This window comes from Hylaeus anthracinus, unplaced genomic scaffold (genome assembly GCF_026225885.1).
Source record: "Hylaeus anthracinus isolate JK02 unplaced genomic scaffold, UHH_iyHylAnth1.0_haploid 11982, whole genome shotgun sequence".
Lineage (NCBI taxonomy): Eukaryota > Metazoa > Arthropoda > Insecta > Hymenoptera > Colletidae > Hylaeus > Hylaeus anthracinus.
This window is the reverse complement of record NW_026534330.1, coordinates 415,877-436,445: the sequence shown is the minus strand read 5'-3', so window position 1 is coordinate 436,445 and position 20,569 is coordinate 415,877. Positions and strand designations below refer to the sequence as shown.

At 37.4% G+C, this 20,569-nt stretch overlaps 3 protein-coding genes across 12 annotated transcripts in view; 1 reads left to right on the top strand and 2 right to left on the bottom strand.

Moving 5' to 3' along the window:
- The first annotated feature begins 537 nt into the window (after nt 1-537).
- On the top strand, nt 538-8,266 carry LOC128886158 (RNA-binding protein 39). 3 transcript variants are annotated; one of them, XM_054140788.1, is made up of 10 exons: nt 604-688; nt 778-851; nt 1,159-1,232; nt 3,319-3,383; nt 4,712-5,014; nt 5,105-5,312; nt 5,385-5,651; nt 5,730-5,905; nt 5,984-6,154; nt 6,396-8,266. In XM_054140788.1, exons 3-10 carry the CDS (start codon nt 1,215-1,217, stop codon nt 6,691-6,693), a joined length of 1,506 nt encoding a protein of 501 aa, XP_053996763.1. In that variant the 5' UTR covers nt 604-688; nt 778-851; nt 1,159-1,214; the 3' UTR covers nt 6,694-8,266. The 3 variants fall into 3 exon arrangements, with proteins under 3 accessions (XP_053996761.1, XP_053996763.1, XP_053996760.1); XM_054140786.1 differs by lacking the exon at nt 1,159-1,232 and having other exon boundaries at nt 538-688; XM_054140785.1 differs by lacking the exons at nt 604-688; nt 1,159-1,232 and having other exon boundaries at nt 762-851.
- Nucleotides 8,267-8,324: 58 nt separating this feature from the next.
- Nucleotides 8,325-11,261, bottom strand: LOC128886157 (2',5'-phosphodiesterase 12). The gene is made up of 5 exons (XM_054140784.1): nt 9,908-11,261; nt 9,672-9,811; nt 9,167-9,606; nt 8,980-9,100; nt 8,325-8,902 (listed from the first exon to the last, which is right to left on the bottom strand). Exons 1-5 carry the CDS (start codon nt 10,738-10,740, stop codon nt 8,640-8,642), a joined length of 1,797 nt encoding a protein of 598 aa, XP_053996759.1. The 5' UTR covers nt 10,741-11,261; the 3' UTR covers nt 8,325-8,639.
- A 5,906-nt stretch (nt 11,262-17,167) lies between these two features.
- The window catches only part of LOC128886155 (zinc finger protein 329-like), a 25,919-nt gene continuing 22,517 nt past the window's right edge, over nt 17,168-20,569 (bottom strand). For 2 of the 8 annotated variants that reach the window (XR_008459752.1, XR_008459759.1), the window contains 5 exons: nt 20,338-20,482; nt 18,988-19,059; nt 18,329-18,902; nt 17,674-18,016; nt 17,168-17,609 (listed from right to left, as the gene is read on the bottom strand). The gene's annotated coding sequence lies outside the window, so the exon portion shown is untranslated. Of the gene's footprint in view, nt 17,610-17,673; nt 18,017-18,119; nt 18,174-18,328; nt 18,903-18,987; nt 19,060-20,337; nt 20,483-20,569 lie in introns of those variants that run through there. The other 6 variants (XR_008459753.1, XR_008459755.1, XR_008459754.1 and 3 more) reach the window with 6 other exon arrangements.

Sequence of the window (20,569 nt, the reverse complement as noted above, 5' to 3'; positions counted from 1 at the left end):
AGACTAAATATCACTCAGAAGCTTCTAATGTAATTATTCTACGTAATTCTATGCAATAGTATACATAATAATTCTATGTATAGTATTATTGATAATCTACCGATACCGATAGGATATTTCAACTTCTGTTCTCGACTTATCACTATGTAGTTTCGAGTTGGCAATAGACTTATCTACAGCTTGATAAATTTATCGTTTTCACTATATTTAATATATTTTTACTGTATTTTATAGCAATTAATTAATTAATCTATATTATTTCGGTATGAAAAGGTAAATTAAAGAAAATTTCAAAAATCAGATCGAAATTCAAGGAGGGTTGGGAACACCCTAGATTCTCAACATTCGATTTTCCCTTATTGATGTCTATAATTCTTCACGAATATTTCCAAATAAAATTTAACAGACAATTTGCAAATAAAAAATCGACTATTAAGATAAATGAAACAGCAAGAGTTGTAGAAAATCACGTGCAACCGGATCTGAAAAACAATGCAACGCAAACATATCCGGAAAGGGGTGGCGCTGGGCTCGTATATTCACATCCGGCCCTCCATTTTCTTTTGGTCATCGTGTCGTGTACGATTGCGTTCTTATCCGCCACACGTTCGTTATCGATCGTTACGTTTGCTCAGTAATAGTTAAGACGTACGAAAAATCGTATAATTAAGAAAACGCTCGCTAGTCTGTACGTTGCACAATATCCTCATATATTCATTTCTTTCGACCATCGTAATCCTTTTTTGGTTTATCGTGTGCTAATGCGTGGTATTTCAGAAAGCTCTCTGACTCGCGCAATGGCGGAGGATTTGGATGTCGAGGCGATGCTGGAGGCGCCATACAAGAAAGGGGTAAGGCTTATATTCGTTTTTTTGCTTTCCTTCTTCTTCGTTTTTATGTCTCGGTTTGTTCCCCTCGAGGTCCTGACTCTTTTTTTTGTTTTAAATCCTATAAAAGTCCCCGATTCTCGAAGCACGCAAAAAATCCAATTACTGGCGGCGTACTGTTCTGGGCATGTTCAGTCATGTTGCGTTCGAGAGAAAAAAAAATATAATAGAAATGTCCGTCCTTACCTTCCTGTATATACATGTAGAACAAAGTACGCCCTTGTCTCTCATACCGACTATTGATCAATACCTCCGTTTTCTGTACTTATAGATGGTACGTAACATGTACCCTCGCGCTCGTAGGATGTTCGGCAGCGAGTTCCTAGAATGCACTTGAAATACGAGGTATTAAGAAAAGCCATCACTAACATCATTTTTACTTAATTCTGTTTTCTTTCTTTATTTTCACTTGTTTTCTATATATATATTTTTATTTATTTATTTATTTATTATTTTTTTTTTTTTTTTAAATACTTTCTCAGAAACCGTAACGTTTATTATTTTATATGACGTAGATAGAATTGCTACTGTCATCCTTGTACAATTATAGGGAGAGAAAAGATACGAAAGAAAAACGATGTTCTGTAATTATAGGGAATAAAACTGAAAAAATGGAATAACAAATCGATTAGGTGCTGTTCTGCCATGTGCCATGCTATTCTTTTTATCTTTGTAATGTATGTACAAGCGTGGAAGAATAAATCGAGCTGTTTGCATAATCATTATGTGCATAGACTTGTTTACATGGTGTTGACAATGTTTTATGGTAGAAGGGTGTAACTTCTACTCGCATCTTTTGCATTTTTAGGTGGAACGATAAGGGTATTCGTCATTTGAAAAAAAATTGAAGCATTCCAGCATTGGCTTTGCTTTGTTTTTGGTTTACAGGAGTCTTATACATGTACCTGTTTTATATATAATCATGTATCGATTCTTCTTTCTGGAAGAAGTATCCATTAATGCAATTGTCTGAAAATTAAATGAAGTAGAGAGATAGCCTTAAGGAAACGTGTTTTGATCGGTATAAGTATTCATGCTATCAAACTAAAGTGCAAAAATCATGATGAATTTTATCTATGTGCCATAAGAGATAAAATGTTATCTTTAATCAAAGTTTTATATTGTCTTTGAATAGGGTCAAAAATAAAATAACAGTATCAGCAAAAATCTGTATAATAATTCAGTGAAAAATAATATTATGAATATTATATTTCAATGAAATTGTATGTATTGGTTTAAGTTTCTTGGAAAGAATAACATGTAAATAATTTATTATATTTTCTATCTTGCAAAGAGTAACCTGTATTTAATTTAATAGTCTCAAGTATGTTGGACCATTGTTCTTGATCGTTTGATTGGAACTAAATATGTTGTCCATTAAATTATTTATGGTCTCTCTTTTTTTTTTTATAATTCTTATAGTTTTCGATTAATAAAGTATTGTCTGTGCTATTTCAAATTCAAAAATAGCGATTTGTAAATAAAATGCATGGTAAATTGGCAAGCAGGATTAATATTTCATGTGGTTTAACGAGAAAATGTTTTACAAGAACTATTCACAAATATTGCCACGTTTTTGCAAAAATTCAGTAATTGTTTGCAAACCATGTGTAATACGAAAAATAAATTGATAATTCTAGTATTACTCGTATGTGCATTTAACACCATTGTCATCATTTCATTGCATCAAATACGGTACACCTAGTACGCATTCGTTTTTGATCATCTGAAACATTTTCTCTATACAGCTAAGTCATCTTGTAATATATCGACTGGCAGCTGCAAGCGATCGTCGATCGTTTTGTTCCTATTACAAGATAGTTAATTAAGTATACATGCAGGGGTTGTAGGCTAGCAATTAGGGTTCACATCTCGTGTTACATTAAAAACGTGCTGTCTTTGACGAGGGCTCTCTTTTGCAGAAGAAAAAGGATGTGTGGTTGGCCATTGGTAGTTTAAGACCAAGGCATGCTCAACCCAAGATTGCAATGCTTTCCTAAAACCCGATAAAATGATTGGTAAGTTTGAGCCAGGTGTATGCGAGGCATCGCAGCGTTATGCTCGCCCCGTCTCTCTGTTCTCTCTTTCTTCTCTGTCTCCCCATCTCAGCCCCCTCAGACCAATGTAATCTACCTGGAAAAGAGAAAGAGCACAAGAGTGCATCGTCGACCAACAGCAAATAGATCTTCGATTACATATTGCTTGAAGGAAAGTTGTCTACGTGGTTATAAAGATTAACAGAAGACAAAAAACTTCATGACCGATATATTTTATTTCTGAAACTACTGTCAGACTTTGAATTGTACAATTTGTACACAATCTATCGTTACAAAATTTACTAACGTTCTATGATTTGCTTTTTGTCCCCTTGTTCGCGCGTCCCTGCCACATCGGCTGGCTGGCATGGCATTCAACTGTTTGCTGTTCGTAGGAGCAGGACTCCTCATCCAAAGACAAATCTTCCAAGGAGAATGGGTCTAGCCGCAAATCATCTGGGTAAGTACGGTTCATGTACCGTTAATTTTATTAACACTTTGTGCTCGCTACCACATTTAACAACATTAATATCTTTTAGCATAGGTAATGTTATTTTAGAATTTTATTATTGTTTAAAAACAAATGGTCGAGGGCACAAAGTAACAAGTAAATATTAAGATAAGCCCGAGAATAGAGTTAAATATTTTCACCATTTTGTTTTTTACAGAGCTATATTAGAGATTAAAAATGAATTATTTCTACATTAACGTTTCGCAAAATATATAAGACGACTGGATATTGATTAAGATGTTTATTTTATTTTTAAATACCAGTTTTATTATTTTTAATCGTAAATGAAATTATTTTAAAATCCAGTTCGTTCATATCGGATTCTTTGCAATGTAATAAAACACGCGTGTTTATGAGCGGTTAAACTACTTTGTCTTTGAACCTTTAGCATCGTCAATCGAGGTAAATACTTGGTCTTTTATGAATATTTCAAAATAGCCAAACCGCGCACATATATAGCTATTTGAAGTTATATTCTCTTTGTTATAGACCCCATACAATTAGTGTAAATGCTGGTTATTTTCATAATTCCAAAGGTTAAACCCAAAGATGGTAAGTGTTTAGGAAGAATACCTGTATTACAGATTCTGTTACAAATGTGGAATATAATAAACGATCGGTAATGGGATATTTCAAATGAATAAGAACTAGATTAAATATCATTTTTGCTACCAATTGGGTTCTTGTAAAATGTTACATAATTCATTTTACTATAAGCGCATCTTTTAGTATAAAGTTTAAGTTACTTGTACCTGTTCACTTAAAATTTGTGTGTGCGTGCGTGCGTGCGTGCGTATGTACACTTAAAGATTTAGTTATATTTTGTTCATTCTTCGTTTTTAAAAACTGCATTGGAGTGAGGTAAACAAGGCTCCATGCTTGCAAGATTCGTGCAAAATTATAATTTATCTAAAAAAAATTCTTACCACCTAGGGTTTTGATGAGTAAATATAAATAATTGCTTTAATCCTTTAAAGACTGGTATTTTAAACGAACTTTGATTATCGATATTATCAATATGTAATATGCAATCGCTAGTAAAAAAAAAATTTAATTAAATTAATTTTTTTAATTTAACATACTCGTCCTTAAAGAATTAATAATTATTCTATATAATATCGTATTATACAGATTTTAATAATAAAATTCATTTTTATTTCTAAATTAAATATGTTTGTTGCATTGTGTATTACGCGTACATTATAAGTTACATTATCGTGACTTAAGTGACACAAGGTTTCTTAGTCCCAACATTCTTTTCTCTGTTTCTTTTTTAGGAAGAGTAAGCATCGTTCTCGTTCTCGTTCCCGATCGCGAGACCGTAGGGAAAAAGATCGTCGCGATCGCGATAGAGACAGAGATAAGGAACGCGACAGAGACCGTGATCGTGGCGATCGTCGACGTAGATCAAGATCTAGAGAACGAAGAGACCGTGACAGAGATAGGGACACCGAGCGAGATACCAGGGATCGACGGGACAGAGACCGGGATCGAGATAGAAGAAGAAAACGATCGCTCACACCAATCACACTTCCCAGAGCAAGACCACCATTCGGGAAAGGCGTCAGTCCTCTTGGAATGTAAGTGTTACTCGACGTTAAAAGTTAAGTAACTAAACAATTGTCTTAAGAAAAAGAAAAATACGAAGTTGATTTGTATATAAATTGCAGTAGGAACGACGAGTTAACGCCAGAAGAACGCGACGCTCGAACAGTCTTCTGTATGCAACTGAGTCAGCGCATACGAGCACGTGATTTAGAAGAATTCTTCTCTAGTGTTGGGAAAGTCCAAGACGTACGGCTTATTACTTGTAATAAGACAAGAAGATTCAAGGGTATAGCGTATGTTGAATTCAAAGATCCGGAGAGTGTTACACTGGTAAGTCAACGCGAATGGTGTTCAGCACTGAGTTTATCGCCATCTGTTAAATTATTTTTAATTTCTTCGTAGGCACTTGGATTATCGGGTCAAAAGTTGCTCGGTGTTCCTATAGTAGTGCAACATACACAAGCTGAAAAGAATCGTATGGGCAACTCCATGCCAAATCTCATGCCAAAGGGTCAAACAGGACCGATGAGATTATACGTCGGATCTCTTCACTTCAATATCACGGAAGACATGCTTCGTGGTATCTTCGAACCATTTGGAAAAATCGACAACATTCAGTTAATTATGGACCCAGAAACTGGCAGAAGCAAAGGCTATGGATTTTTAACTGTATGTATCCGAATATTTATAATGTGTTACAAGTTACTTAATTTATTTTTTTGAAGATAACTACATTTTTGCGTACAGTTTAGGAATGCTGATGACGCGAAAAAGGCTTTGGAACAGTTGAACGGTTTCGAATTGGCTGGAAGACCTATGAAAGTTGGTAATGTCACAGAACGTACAGATTTAATACAAGGTCCATCGCTTCTCGATACAGATGAATTAGATCGAAATGGCATCGACCTTGGTGCTACCGGAAGGTAAATGCAATGCTGATGCAATTTATAATATTCTTCCTGTCAAGTCGATAACTAACGTTACGTTGAAAATATTTCCAGGTTACAGTTAATGTTTAAATTAGCAGAAGGAACTGGTCTCGAAATTCCTCCAGCAGCTGCAAACGCGCTGAACATGGCTCCTGTTATGTCAACGCCGCAACCACCCCCGCAAGCTGCTCCTCCTATAGCGACGCAATGCTTCATGTTGTCGAATATGTTTGATCCGCAAAAGTAAGTTTCTGCAACTAATTTCTATACTATAAAACTGCATATCTGTAGACCTGGTGTTGGATTCTCTCTTCTTCCGCCGGGGGAACGCATATGCTATATAAAATATGTTATCTCGAAACATTGTTTTATACGTATATGGATACGTGTGTTGAAAAACGATAACCTAACATTAACTCAACTCTGTTATTTAAAAACGTGGCTAGCATATTCACATTCTAACGTGAAACTGATTTCATTTTAGCGAGACGAATCCAAATTGGGCGAAAGAGATTCGTGACGACGTCATCGAGGAGTGTAATAAGCACGGTGGTGTGTTGCACGTGTACGTGGATCAAGCTTCTCCTCAGGGTAATGTATATGTGAAGTGTCCATCAATTGCGACAGCAGTCGCTGCTGTTAACTCGTTACACGGTCGATGGTTTGCGGGACGGGTGATTACAGCCGCTTACGTACCGGTTGTGAACTATCATTCGCTGTTTTCGGACGCGATGACCGCGTTACAGTTACTGGTCCCAAGCGCGCCTCGAAGAGGGATGTGATTCTAAACGTTGTCGGGGCGTGTTACGATTGTATAAATTCTTCTAGTATTATTACGTTTTTTCTTACCGAATATTAGAGAAAAAAAACTTTTGTTATTATAATAGAAATATTTCAAGTCGCAGTTAGGGATATCAAACTGAATCAAACCGAGAATGATGTTTTTGTTCTATGAAAACGAAAACACGCTGAACCTGCGACAAGTCTTTAGATGCACTCGTTAGTAATCTTGACCAATTAGTATGTGATAACATCAGAGGAATCGATACACCTCTAGATGCTACATTTACTATGTGGCTGCGAAATTTCCCTTTAAAAATAGTTATTTATTAACACAGTACAATGGTTTAAGAGTATTACGTATGTTTGTCTATGAATCACTATACTTTTGACAGTTTCAGCGTAACCGAAAATAGTGAGTTTGCCTTATTCGTTAACCATATTATACAACAACGGAAACCTGTATTAAATGATTGTCTATTACGTATAACTTCACAAGGATGAACGACTTTTTAGCGCTTAGCCTGTTAAAGTAAAATCAAATTTCAACGATATAGTAAAACTATGATGTATGCGAAACATATATCATGAAATTTTCTTCAGAAATCTACAATAACGTCAAAACTCGCAACAAAGGTTGTTTCTTTAGGAAAAAACGTAGGTTTGTTACAAAGTAGGGAGGAACGCATAAAATATTTCAGGAATAAAAGAAGGGGTCTGCAGGTAATGAATATTATTATTACATTATCCTTTCGTTTCGGTAAGGTCAATAATATGATAAACATTTCTAATAATGTTAATAATCTTCTCGGAGCAATAAAAACTGTCACGAAGCTAATATTTAAGGCACTAATTTACGCGCATACTGTTTCTGTACATTCTTTTTATCTAATTATATACATAATTATATAATGGCCTTCTAATCATAGAATGTCTACGAACTAGTTCTCGGCATTGTAAAACTTAGATAAATTAATTAATCGCGAACGTTTGTAATTGCAAGAGAGCAATTAAAATGATTAATGTAGACGTTCGTGTTAAGAAAATACGCATATATACATTTTCAAATTTACATCGATTCAGCTTAGACATAGATTTCTAATATCATGAAACATTAATCAATTTCAAAAGTTTTTATTTCTATATTGATACGGACAACCTCTTTTGGTTCAAGGAGTGTTACGATTACGTGTAGATACATGAAATATAGAAAGGAAGATTTCGTGAATAGTATTTATCAAATTTTTTAACAATTTTTGTTATTCCTGCAGACCTCAATTACGATAATCTGTATAAAAAGTTTTGTAAATTAACACGAACCGTTCATAGATGTAAACACTGCTGTAACTTCGTATTATTGAAACGTGGATGTACACTTTGATAATTATAAAGTAAAATTAATGTGATACGTAATGTGGATGTGAAAAGTCCTCTTCTAGTATACAAATGTAAATGCGCAAACATACTTCTAACATTTGTTCGTTCATACACGTGATAATTTAAGTGATTATAGCATACATAAGGTTTTCATTTCTTATTGTAGAATAGAATACAAAGATTATTTTTTAACCTTCACTGTATGTATCTAACTTAGACTACAAATGCTATTTTGAACACATTGAATGAAAGGTAATCGTATTGTGTACGTTTTATAAAAATTCTACAAAGTTGAAATTATTATTTAATAAATTAACAAAAATTCATCGAAAACAGCATATTCTCATGTTTCGAATCAAACAACTAATTTCATCCATTTCGAGCAGTTTTCATCTTTTTGGATACCCTCGCATTCCTAAAAAAAGCTCTGCGTCCGAGATTTATGGATGAATAAGTTATATCGGGTTTATTTTAATTAATGTAAAGTGGAGTTTACATTGATTTTAAATGATTGTCGTCTCGTTTCTTTAAAAACATTATTCACTATTCCGAAATGCGATATGTGATTATTTTATTTTATCCAATTTAAATCAACACACAAAGAAATGTGATCACTTGGAAATACTACAGATGGAAGACCCGTATGCAGACTAAGCTCGTCGGTACTAGGTATCGGTATAACCTGTTCAATTCTTAAATAATCCTTCTGATAAAATATATAATCCAAACATCCACAAAAGGTGCCTGTGTAATTTGTATATTTTGGAGTACCACAAGCGCTGGCTAAGTTAAGATCGTGTTTGAGGGATACATTCTCTATGACTTCATTGGGGCCTATAATGAGATAAGGGAAATATACGTTGAAATAAGTTAAAAATTTGTATATAAATTATTACATTAAATTAACTTACTAGATTTCCAATCAGCACAGTCTTCTGGTACGTAATTTTCAGTCATTAACTGATAAACTGCATTTTCTGGCACACTGTTAAAATCTCCACAATATATAATGCTAACGTTACATTCTGGATTCTGAAAATTTATCGTATATTATTAATTAATGGAGATTAATATGTTATTAACTATTGACTGAAGTACCTCTTCTTTCATGTCCTTTGCAAATTTCTGTAAATACATCAAACCGTAGTATGCTTGTAACAAACGTATATGATCTGCATCTGGCCGAAAATATAAGTGCGTATTGCCAACAATCAAGATTTCAGAGTTCTCTTTGGACTGTAATACTAACGTCTGTATAATTGTACTTCTACTCGAAAATGTCTGTTTTGCCCTTTCATTTTGTATCTTTGACCAAACATCATTAAACCCAATTAAATCTGTATCCTGTGAAAGTACACTGTAACTGGAACTCAATTTATCGAATCTGTCGCGATTGTAAAATATCGTTATTCCTTCTCGTAAATCATTTTTAAGATTGTATATGCTATCATAATTCAATGTACATAAAGCTGGTAATAAATCATTTTCATAAATTTTCTTATCTACTTCTTGAAGACATATTATATCTGAATTGTATCCTATAAAAATTAATAAACGTAAAATATCAATTAAAAAAAGAAAAAAAGAGAAATTAAAAAATTACCTATTAATTCTTTGAGAATTAGTAGTTTCCTGTAATCCATGGATAATGCATAAGATGGGCAATATGGATATAAGACATCCTTAGATAAACTAGTTTCTGAGTATACATTTGCCAATATATTATACGATGTTACTCTGAAACTACAAGTCTGTTTTAAAAATTACAATAGTTTAATAATAGGAATATGCAGAATGGAAAGTATTAATTTATATTTCTTTTGTTCACACGTTATTTACCTTTTACCTGACAATTTACTTCTGGTAAAAGCATGTCTATCTTCAAAAGGACACGGTCCTGGACCAGCTTCCACTGGATTCTGAGATACAACTTCTATGATTGGACCAACCTGTGTATCATTTCTTGGTATACATGTTATTTTCAATTTATGTCCAATATTCGATGCATCAGGTACATATAAATAACCTTCTCCAACATGGATCCACTTGTCTTTTTCTTTTCTGTACCAATTAAAAGTTGACTTTAATTTATCAACGTAAACTGATTCAAATTTTGAGGGGTAAGTTGGAAAACCAATTAGAATGCTTGTTGGCAGGTTTATCGCACTAACGAAAGGTACATTCTGTTTCAATACATATTCTGTATCGAAAAGGACCAATTTTATATTCGATGCATCTTCTAGAATCGATTTACATGGAAGTTCACCATCAAGTGTAGAATCATCCTTAATTAATTTAATTGTTTTATTTTTTAAAGTACTCATTATGTCATCCACCACCTCCGTATCTTTACTTTTTCTTTTCATTCGTTTGTTGAGTTTTTTCGTTGTGTAATTATTTATATTCATACTTATTCTAGTCAGAAAAGTATTTATCGATTCGTTCACGTTTCTATTGAAATTGAATTGTTTATCTACGTTTAAATCAGAATTAACATAACGAAGTGACACTTCGAATTTCTGGTTGCCCTTGTCGTACCTCACAATTACCTCGTTCATGTTTAATAAACGCTGCGGTTGCGAATATTTCTTAAAGAAATGTTGATTGAATCTCGTGGGTGACAAAAGTGAGGTTATACACCTTGAATATAACTTACATCCTAGCAAAGACATTGTTTACTGTCATACTAAATACCAAAATACTTTTTAGATTCTATGCATTCTATGGGTATTATAATAAAACGTTTCGATGTAGATATTGTAAGTTATAAGTAACAAACGAGATAAAATACTGGAGTAACTCTATTCTTCCACTGTTTACTTTTTGAAGACGGAAGACTTTGCACCAACGCTTTGCGTTGACTTTGGAATTAAATCTTATATTGTTCTTGCGCTAATTTCGGATGATGTACGTTGTCAAATATTTCCAAAACGAGCCAATTTTGCTTCAGGAGATGAAGAATCCAGTTGTACACATGGACCATGCGACGTGGTTGGACGTGGTTTGCAAATCAAATATAGTGGGTGATAGTGCCTAGTGGGTAGCCGGTAGCGGGTTACCGTGGGTTATGTTGTTGTCGAGTAACGTGATCGAATGCAAAACGACGTTTTACATTATTAACCAAATTGCTTAACACAGATCGGCCATATGAACACACCTGCTTCCAAGCAGATGCAGTGCACGGATTTTTTATTTATTTCCGCTGCTTAATGTCGAGATTACTGTAACGAGAATATGTAGGGCGGTGAAATTTTGCTCTGCTTTTCTGAACTTCTTTATTGCACCCGGCATGTCAGGTTGCCAAGCCTCTAGATTTAACTAAAAGCAACCGTTAGAGATCTGAACCTACCCTGAATTGAAAACAGTAAAATTTATTGCATAACATCTGTATAATGCACGATCGACTGTTATAAAATAACTGTACAAGGCTTGTAACACTGTGGCAAAGAGAAAATTGACCCTCGGGCCAAAACGTCTTGCGTAACTAATTTTAAACTTATTTTACAACGCTCTTTATTTATCCCTGTCTCTCGTACTAACCGAATTCTTGCAAACGTAAAGAGTGTACATTATAAAATGCGCAGAATCTGCTCATACGTTAATTAATTATTTATCAATAATTACAACTAATTACAAACATTCAAGGACCGTTTTCGTTACGATTTTGATCAAGTATAAATAGTTATTATCAATTTTCGGAGACGGTGTGCGAATCCTGTGTTTAACTGGACGTGTCCTTGATACAAGAATCATTGATAACTCATTCATAGCGATCAAAATAGTATCGAAAACGGTCCTTGAATGTTGCCAAGAATCCAGGCTAGCTTCTTCGAATGCCAAAGTGCAGATACTGTTTCCAGATATCGAGTAATTATTAGCGATAATTGCGATCATTGTCGGCGTAGTCGAAACTATGTGAAAATTACGGTTGCTTTAAATTGTTTACAACTATTTAAATAGTGCATAAGGATTCGATCCACTTGTAGGAGAAGATTCCTAGAAGCCTAAGCTTTAATTTCAGCGTGCAAAAGTTGATGAATTACTTGTAAATAATCGATAAACAATCGATGAATAAATGAGTGTACTCTGCGCATGCGCACTGCTGTTTCCAGCGTCGGCGGTCTCTATCCTTCTCGCACGGTATATCTTTCTCTCTCGCACAGTTTCGAGCGTAGACCTCCACTAGCCTCCTGTTATCCTATTACTCAGCCGGAGCTTTCCTGATCCAAACGCTAGATGGCGCCACGAGTTTTAAGCGGGATCCGTTGCGGTCGTATGTCGGCAAATAGCCGTCCGCGTAATACAGAGCGACCTACGGTGGGTCTATCTTTCTGACAATGAGCGATATTATACGCACGGTTATAGTAAAATAAGCGGTATTACGTTTCGTTTGACAGAAAATTAGAGATATTTAGCGATAAAGTCTTATTATTTATGGCGAAAACTAAATAATAATAAGAAGTTAATTCACGCGTTAGAAAGTTATTTAAATACTACTAAAATACTTTATAGACAGCGATAGCGTACAGCGTGTTACTCTATGTTAATTGTATCTCTACGTCAAGTTATGACACTGTTTCGCTCCCGTGGCAGATATTTAATCAAAGTTAATCGTTGTCGCTACACGTCCGTTGAACAATGTCAATCGCTCGGGAACGTCATAGTCATAGGAATTAGCATTTGAAAGGAGCCATATATTGTCATCCGCGAGATCAATTATTTCACCGACGAAGCACATTGTACCATCATCAATAGGATTGCCTTTTTTTCCATTCCATGTGGGAGGCGAATTAACTTATGTATAATGCAGAGAAGCTGCGTATAAGAGATCCTGGCTGCCGGAACAAATGGTAATGCCGATTGTATTTCCAGTCAACGCCACGCCCTGAACTTAATTTACTGCTTGGCTTTAAATTTTCTGCCAGTATTCGCTCTTTACCGTTTCGAGCAGCTCGGGTCTGATGTCTAGGAACAGTTTACGACTGAAAGCATAATCGATGGAATCATTCAGAAACTTCTGAACTCTTCAGATTTCAGGAACGTTAGGATGATCAGTTCCTCTGCAAGGGTCGAGAAATTTCATTAGAAAGCGGGGAGGATCTCTTAGATTAGTGGTAACTTGACAGGATAACAGGGTGGGAAATTTGAGTGGTCCAGATATCAAATTTCAAAACATAACAACTGTTAGGAACAAAAATTTATTCAACACGCATATCTGGACAGTTGTTTCTTAAAGTTAGTACGCTTCGTTTGTTAACAATGGTATTAAATGTACAGTAAAAGGAGTCTTCCATTTTGTTACACGAAAAGCATCGATAATGTGGAGCAGAAAATCCTTGGTCAGTTTTCCAACCACGAGTAGCTTATTTTCCTGAACGATCGACTTTTCTTTAACCCCTTTAATCCCTTACACGATCGTCCAAGACTAGGTCAACGGTTCGCTTAATATGGAGTATCGAAGCAGGTTACTTTGTAAATGAACTAAACCGCTCTCGTTAGAATGCCTTCTTTTTTTGAAGTCAAGTTCCGTTCTCGAGGACGTATTCGTTGCAAGAAAATCGCCGTTATGGCAGAAGACGTGATAATCACGTTACTCAACGTTGCACGCAAATACTCTTTTTGTAAAAGTATAATAGCTGAGAATCGCGAAAACTATCGCCTCGCCGCGAGTGGATTCCAAGTAAAATCGTCACTAGCTCTTATTGTTAGACTAAAATGGTTGTACAAATCGTTGAAAATGTTCCCTACTAGCGGGGATTACATAGATCGTGGACTTTCGTAATTAATTAAAGCAAATTGCAGCCGATTGATCGAGCCAACTCAAACCCAGCCGTTTTTCCAACGTATTTTGTTCGCGTTCTTGTCTCGACGAAATTAGAAAGGAAAAGTAATGGCAGAAATTACTCTAAATGACACGCCTCGAGTGCTACGGAAAGAGTGTTTTCTTTCAGGCATCGGCGCCGTCCCGGAAAACTTTTTACCCGTCGATACCAATCCGTTGGGAATATTTCCATTGAGCCATATTAGACGGATCTCGAGCGGCGATCGTGTCCAAGAATCCCGTCTCGCAAATTCTCCACATTTCCTAACGAATTTCCATTTCCATTCCAGTTTCACGAGAACATAATTTTCCAATGTTTCATGGCTCCCAATTACGCGAGGAAATTTATCGCAATCTGGGGAACTTGGGACGTTACGGGAATATTATTGTTCGTATATGAAAGTCTTTACGGACTCGCGTTAAGGCTACGAGTATGTAATCGACACGTTACTCGAGTCGGAGAAAATATTCAAGTCTTGGATTTATCGAATCACTGAAAAGTTTGAATATTTTTCTATTCGCAACGGGTGGTCATCATTTTGGAGGCATACACTAATAAAACGCTGTTTGAGAATCATTTCCTTTGGTTGTTGATTTATGCGTTAGAAGAGTACCAATTTCAAGAGTTAGCAATCGGTGAAAGTCGGACCGCTCTGAATTTTTAGTTATAAAGTAAATTGTATTTTAGATAGTTCATCGACAACCGAGGACCTAGAAAAGTCCAGCACAGGAATTTCAGAATTCTCAAATCTCGAACAACTGCTGCGCGAGAGTTTCGCGTGCGAATAAATGGCAAAGATCTCCACGGCGCGAAAAAAAAAAAGAACAAAAGGAGACTCGGAATGGCGGTTGCGTGTAATTCTAGATATACAGTCGGTTCAACGGTGTAAAAATACGCTCTACAGTTACACGTCGGAATGGGAATGGTTTGGATGAAACATGGGCCGCAATACTGATCGGATCTGATCGTTCGCTCTTTCGCGCGAGTGGATTCGAAGCTTCCTGCTGCATCAGACATTTCTGACCAGCAGGATTCACGGAATTACGCCCATAGACAGCGCGGAACGTCTCTGAACGCCTATTAGCGTCGCATCGCATTTTTCTTTTGCATAAATTACACGCGGAGCCTGTGCAGTAAATACATACATACGAAAAAAACGGCACCACAACATCGACGTAGGTATACACGCTTTACGAAAGTGATTTGCGCGAGAAATAAATATAGAGATATCGTAGATAGAGTAAGGGAGCCGTCTCTGTTTATCAGCACAATTTTATATCATTTCTGTGTTAACGATAAATGGTTATTACATATATATTTTATATTCACACTAATAAAAGTACAAAGATAGATAGGGTACAGGCAAGCCTGTCACCCTTGCTCTACCTACGATATCTCTATGGAAATAAACAATACTGATTGATTTATGGATTTCTTACGATTTCAATTAATTGATAAAGTTGACGTAGTCGGTAACAGGATTAGATATCGAACTAATCCAGCAGGATCTGGTGATATTCGTCTGTTCTGTCTATCGCCACCCTTGAAATTATTCAGACACAGTTTTGTTTGCAATCGAATAAAGCCAAGGCTCGGAGTTAGCAACCTCGAGGAACGAGCATCAAGTATTTAAGAATGGCAACCTCGGCGGAGAACGAAAACTCGGAAGTTACTAAATCACGCGATTTATCTGGGGAACGAGTCTCGCGAAGCTTGGCCCAAGGCGTTCGATAATCTCGACGCGTAAACTATGTTGAACAAATTTCACGTACCAGTGCCAGTTGATTCTCATCGAGCCGTGGACGAAGAATCGCGGCGGTTTTACGGACGACAATGGATTAATGGGACCCGTTTAAGCACAACGATTCATTTCGCAACGCCTTTGGCCGAGATCCTTAAGAAACGAATCGATCGATAAAGATTGCGAATGGAACCTGCGAGCCTTCCACAACCCGTTCGCCATCGATCAGATCGTTAATCTTTGATTTAGTTGCCGCAACAGTCTTGGTTGGACGCACGCTTGTGATTTATTTGTCAATGTGTTGCCGATAACGCCAAAGGACACGATGAGCATAAACACGAAAATCTTGGTTGTTGTCCTGATTACTTTTCTTGCTTTCCAGAAAGACGAAACTAGTTGGCGAGCGAGAGAATACGGCGATGAAAGTTCCACGCGTACAGAAAAAAGGAAATTAATCATTTCCGTTCCTGGGAGGGCATAAAAAAGAATCGTTCGAGGAAACGCCAAGTTACGCAGGCCAGTGGAAAAGACGTCAAACCGTATCGTGCAAGAATTTGCTTCCTATGCAATTTCTTCCCGTAAAACGTCATACCCATTGCGTATAGATGGTAATTCACTGATTGAATTGCATTCTAGGTGCTATTTTCATTTCCCGGGGCAAATAGAGGAAAAAGGAATAAAGTTTCGCCCATCGAATTAAAGTTTCTTTTCAAAAATTCGTCCAAGAGTATCCAACTGCAGAGAGTAACGCTACCAAGGTATCACTTTCGAGAATCGATTCGATACCAGCAAGCCTATCATTGGAAATTATTGCTCGAGAAGAGGTGGAATTGACGCTGTTCTTCATAATTGTAAAATCGTTTAAACTCAGAAGGCCCACGGGCGTTACGGTCCAAGCAAGGGAAATTATTTACTCCACTTTCTAATGGTTACCTATCGTCTAATATCGCTTGTCTGATCGAGCCGAAAAATATGATAAATTCTCCTCGAGAAAAACACAGAATTTGTTTGCGAACGCTTCCCTTATACACGGTGAAACGGAACAGTTCGGTGACATAAGCTTATAATTAAAATGCTTGCCTTCCGGGCGCAGGAGAGTTGCAGAAGAACATAGCTGGTTTTCTGAATAGAGAGAGAGAGAGAGAGAGTTCGAAAGGCAACGTTTGAGAAAATAAAGAGGCGAAATCGTATAGCGACAGCCAGAGGCAAGGAAGTTTGCCAAGCGTGATTTGGTCGTGGGTACCAATCTCGCAACGAATCCATCATGATACGGCAGAAGTTACTCAAAGTATATGATATTTCGCGTTGATGTATGCAGACACATTCCAGGCCGAATGGAGAAACAGAACAGACGACGTTTTAGCGATCCTGTACGCGCCTATGATACGTTCCGCTGCGCGAAACGGTTTACATTCTAGCGCTACATCGTGCGCCGTGTTACAAGAAACTTCATTTTTCGCAAATGACGAAGGGGGAAAGTCAGTTCATCCCAGCGAATTAAGGTTGACGCGTCGAGTATTTTCCAAAAGGCAGATTTCTGCTAGATTCCGCCCGCGTAACTCATCGAGGATATCTCGGAATTGAAATCTCGATCGTTACATTGAATATTAGTTTATGTAGCGTGTTACTAACGCAGAATTTCGTTTAGGACGAACCGAGTACCTCGTGTAGCCGGTGTTAATTAATCGATGCGACTTCCGATAGCACTCGATAATCGTATTATACTCGTTTACCAGAATAAGCTGTCCAGGAATCAATGACCGGTGTCACATGGAACGGATATTCGTCAGTTCCTTCAAAATCCTTGCTCTAATTCTGCGCTCGGTGCTGGAACACGCTCGCAACGCGGTACAACCGGTTCCAATTAATATCAAGCGGGTTGCGATGCTGTCGGCATGAGCAATAAACTCCCGTGTGTACGAGCGCAACGCTTAAGTTCACGAGGTCGATTGCAGTTTACAACGTATCATCAGGCGCCCTAGGGTGACACGAAGGAAAAGTTACATAGACGCACCGTAATCCACCCGGGTGTATGTACTTACCCATCGAAGCTCTCGCAACGTGCCGCGCGCGTTAAGTTCTCCTATTACGGAACCAACAAATGCCAGAAGCATTTCGAATTTAATTTGACGCTTGTCCGTTCCCTCTGTTGTTTCAGCGTCCAGTGCCGGGACGTATGAGTGTTTCACTTTTCACGATGAGAATCTCGTAACATTTAGTCCTGGGTGGGGGGGGGGGGGGGGGGGGTCGTCGAGGTCTCGACGCTTCGGAAATTAGTTTATCGTCGACGTTGGGAAATTCGGAGGGCACGTCCACGTCCATTAACCCCGTCTCCGTGATCCTCAGGTTCGTACCTTCGCTGGTACAGCGACATAGCCTGAACACCTGTAAAATAAAATAAATCAATACGAATGATCCACGAGAAACCACTCTAGTTTACAATATAAACTTTGCGTGCTGATTCTAAGACTTGAAAGACTTGAAAGGAAAGTGAGACACAGACTTCGGGCACACCCATTGTTGGAACAAATTTTCCTGTCGGCTGTAACGCAACTCCGTTTAGAATTAATAGGAGAAAACTGAATATTGTATTTCGGGATACGTCAAGTTTGCTGCGGGACAAGTCGTGACTGAAACTTCATCAAAACTTTTCCACTAAGAACACGATATCGAGACAATAGTATTACCCATACTTACAATTTGTTGGTAAACGATTCGCTCCTTCCATAATCAGTCAGCTCCACGCATGTCGTTGCGAGATTGTACTAACGATATAACCGTCCTCTTTTATGTCCTTCTCTTGCTTTCTACGTTATTCTATTAGTACATTCTTCGTTTAACGTTTGAATCGTTAACTACTTAGGTGGTTCGTGTTAGTCTGAAAGTCAGAGTTAAGATGGATAGTATCGCATAAACAAATAAGTACGTTTTCTGAAAAAATAGAGGGCCATTCATCATCAACTTGTTTTCGACCATTTTGGCAGTATTTTTTCACCAAGCTTGATCAGGTTAAAACGATAATGAATGAAACCCATTAATCATCCATGCAACTTCCATTCCATTTATTAACACGCCAGGCAAGAAAATTCGATACTCTCACTGCTTTCTATTTTCCGTTGTTTCCTTTCTCAACAGACATGTACAGACGAGGAAATACACGACCTGACAGCCTTCCCATGATAGATATCCCAACTCACAGATACTGTCGTGCCTTGAAATAACTCGTAATTAGCATTTGTTACCATCGTTGAGTAAACGCGCGTAAACCAATCTAACAAACAAACACAGTTGTAGACAGTGTCCTGGCAAATGATAGGTGGAACGGTAGCCATCGTCAAGGTACGAATGACACTTACGTTTCAATTTCCATCGAAAATCGTGTTCTTTCTTCGTGGTTCACATCTAACAAAGCTTCTACTTTTTGGAAACTGGAAATACAGCAAAGCAAAGGAAAACTTTGTAGAAACTGTGAATAAAAGGCAGGCATTGGTAACAAATTTGTATATAAAATATCCGAGACAATCGGTTGAAAATATTTTTAAATATTTTTCCATACTCTGTTTGGCAATGAATTCGTTAGTCGAACCCATTGCCAAACGATTCCTCAGCGTTATATTTAGCCAAGGAGCTGATCTCAGAACGGTCCCTCCCTTCTGGCAACCCGAATTTCGCTCGACAATGGTGGCCGTGATCGAATCAATTATAATCGCTAATTGGGAGATTGCCGTGCAAGTCGCTAAAGTACCACGAGCACATTCTCGATGCTAATATACATAGGCGTACGCGTATTTAGATATGCATCTCGCATGCATATGTATGACGTTAAGGTGTATTCATTAGACGGACGAAAGCAGGCTACCATTCAGAGGTTTCTATATTCATTCATGAAGCAACGGGTTTGGTAACAGACGTCGCGTCGGTTCGAATAATCGAGCGAATGTAACACGGAAGTCGCTGCGACCGCAGTCACCGATCGTTATTTAAATTTGTTAGACATTGGTTGGTTTGCTGGACACCTGGGCTAAGAGTCCTCGGATAATATTTTCAAGTGGAAAAAGGTTAATAGAAAAAGTTGCATTTCAGAAGATTTAAGAATTGGCTTTGGCCCTCCCGTCAGAGGAGAATAAGTACGGTAATAATACGGTAACGAGAATAATACGGTAAAGAGCAACCGTGAATTTAAAGGAAATAGCAGAGAAGAACTTGAGACTATAGGAAACAAGAAGTGAGAAAAAGTCCATGGTTCCCAGAAAGTTCTTGGATCGCTCGTACGATCCAGCTGATCCATTTATCTCAGCATCTTTATCCTCGAACTGGTGTCACCGAGTACATTCGAGAAGGAACGGAATGCCCGCATCTCCGAACGCTGAGATCATCCTAACGCTGTGAACCGTAATCCACATTTAGGACGTCAGGTGTGTTCGGGCTGCTTAATTAACGGCGCAATTTACAGGGTGTTACGTTTTCAGTCTCCCCTTTGGTACCCTTTCCCATGATCTTTCTCTAAGGCGAGCGTTCAATAAAACACGGATCTTAGTAGCGCGGAACAATTAACTCGGATGAGTGTGTGCTCTAGGAAGCTGGACAACGTTTACGATCCTCGTGGAACATCGCATTTATCAAGCAGCTCTATTATACCTTGAATCCGCGCGTTAACCGCCGAGCTAGCGCGTTCGCGTTTAATTAGCTGTCGCATCAGTACTCACTGTTTTTCTTATCAGAACCGTGCAAGGTGAAACACCATTGTTCCTCTCGAGAATGACCTTTGAGAAGGCTAGAGCAATCTCCAGGCGACCTGGTCCTTAATTCATCCAACTCGATTGCCATTGTCCACAATTTCGACCAAGCTCTCTGGAATAATCCAATCGTGGAATAGTAGTAATAATAATAATAATAATAATAATAATAATAATAATAATAATAATAATAATAATAATA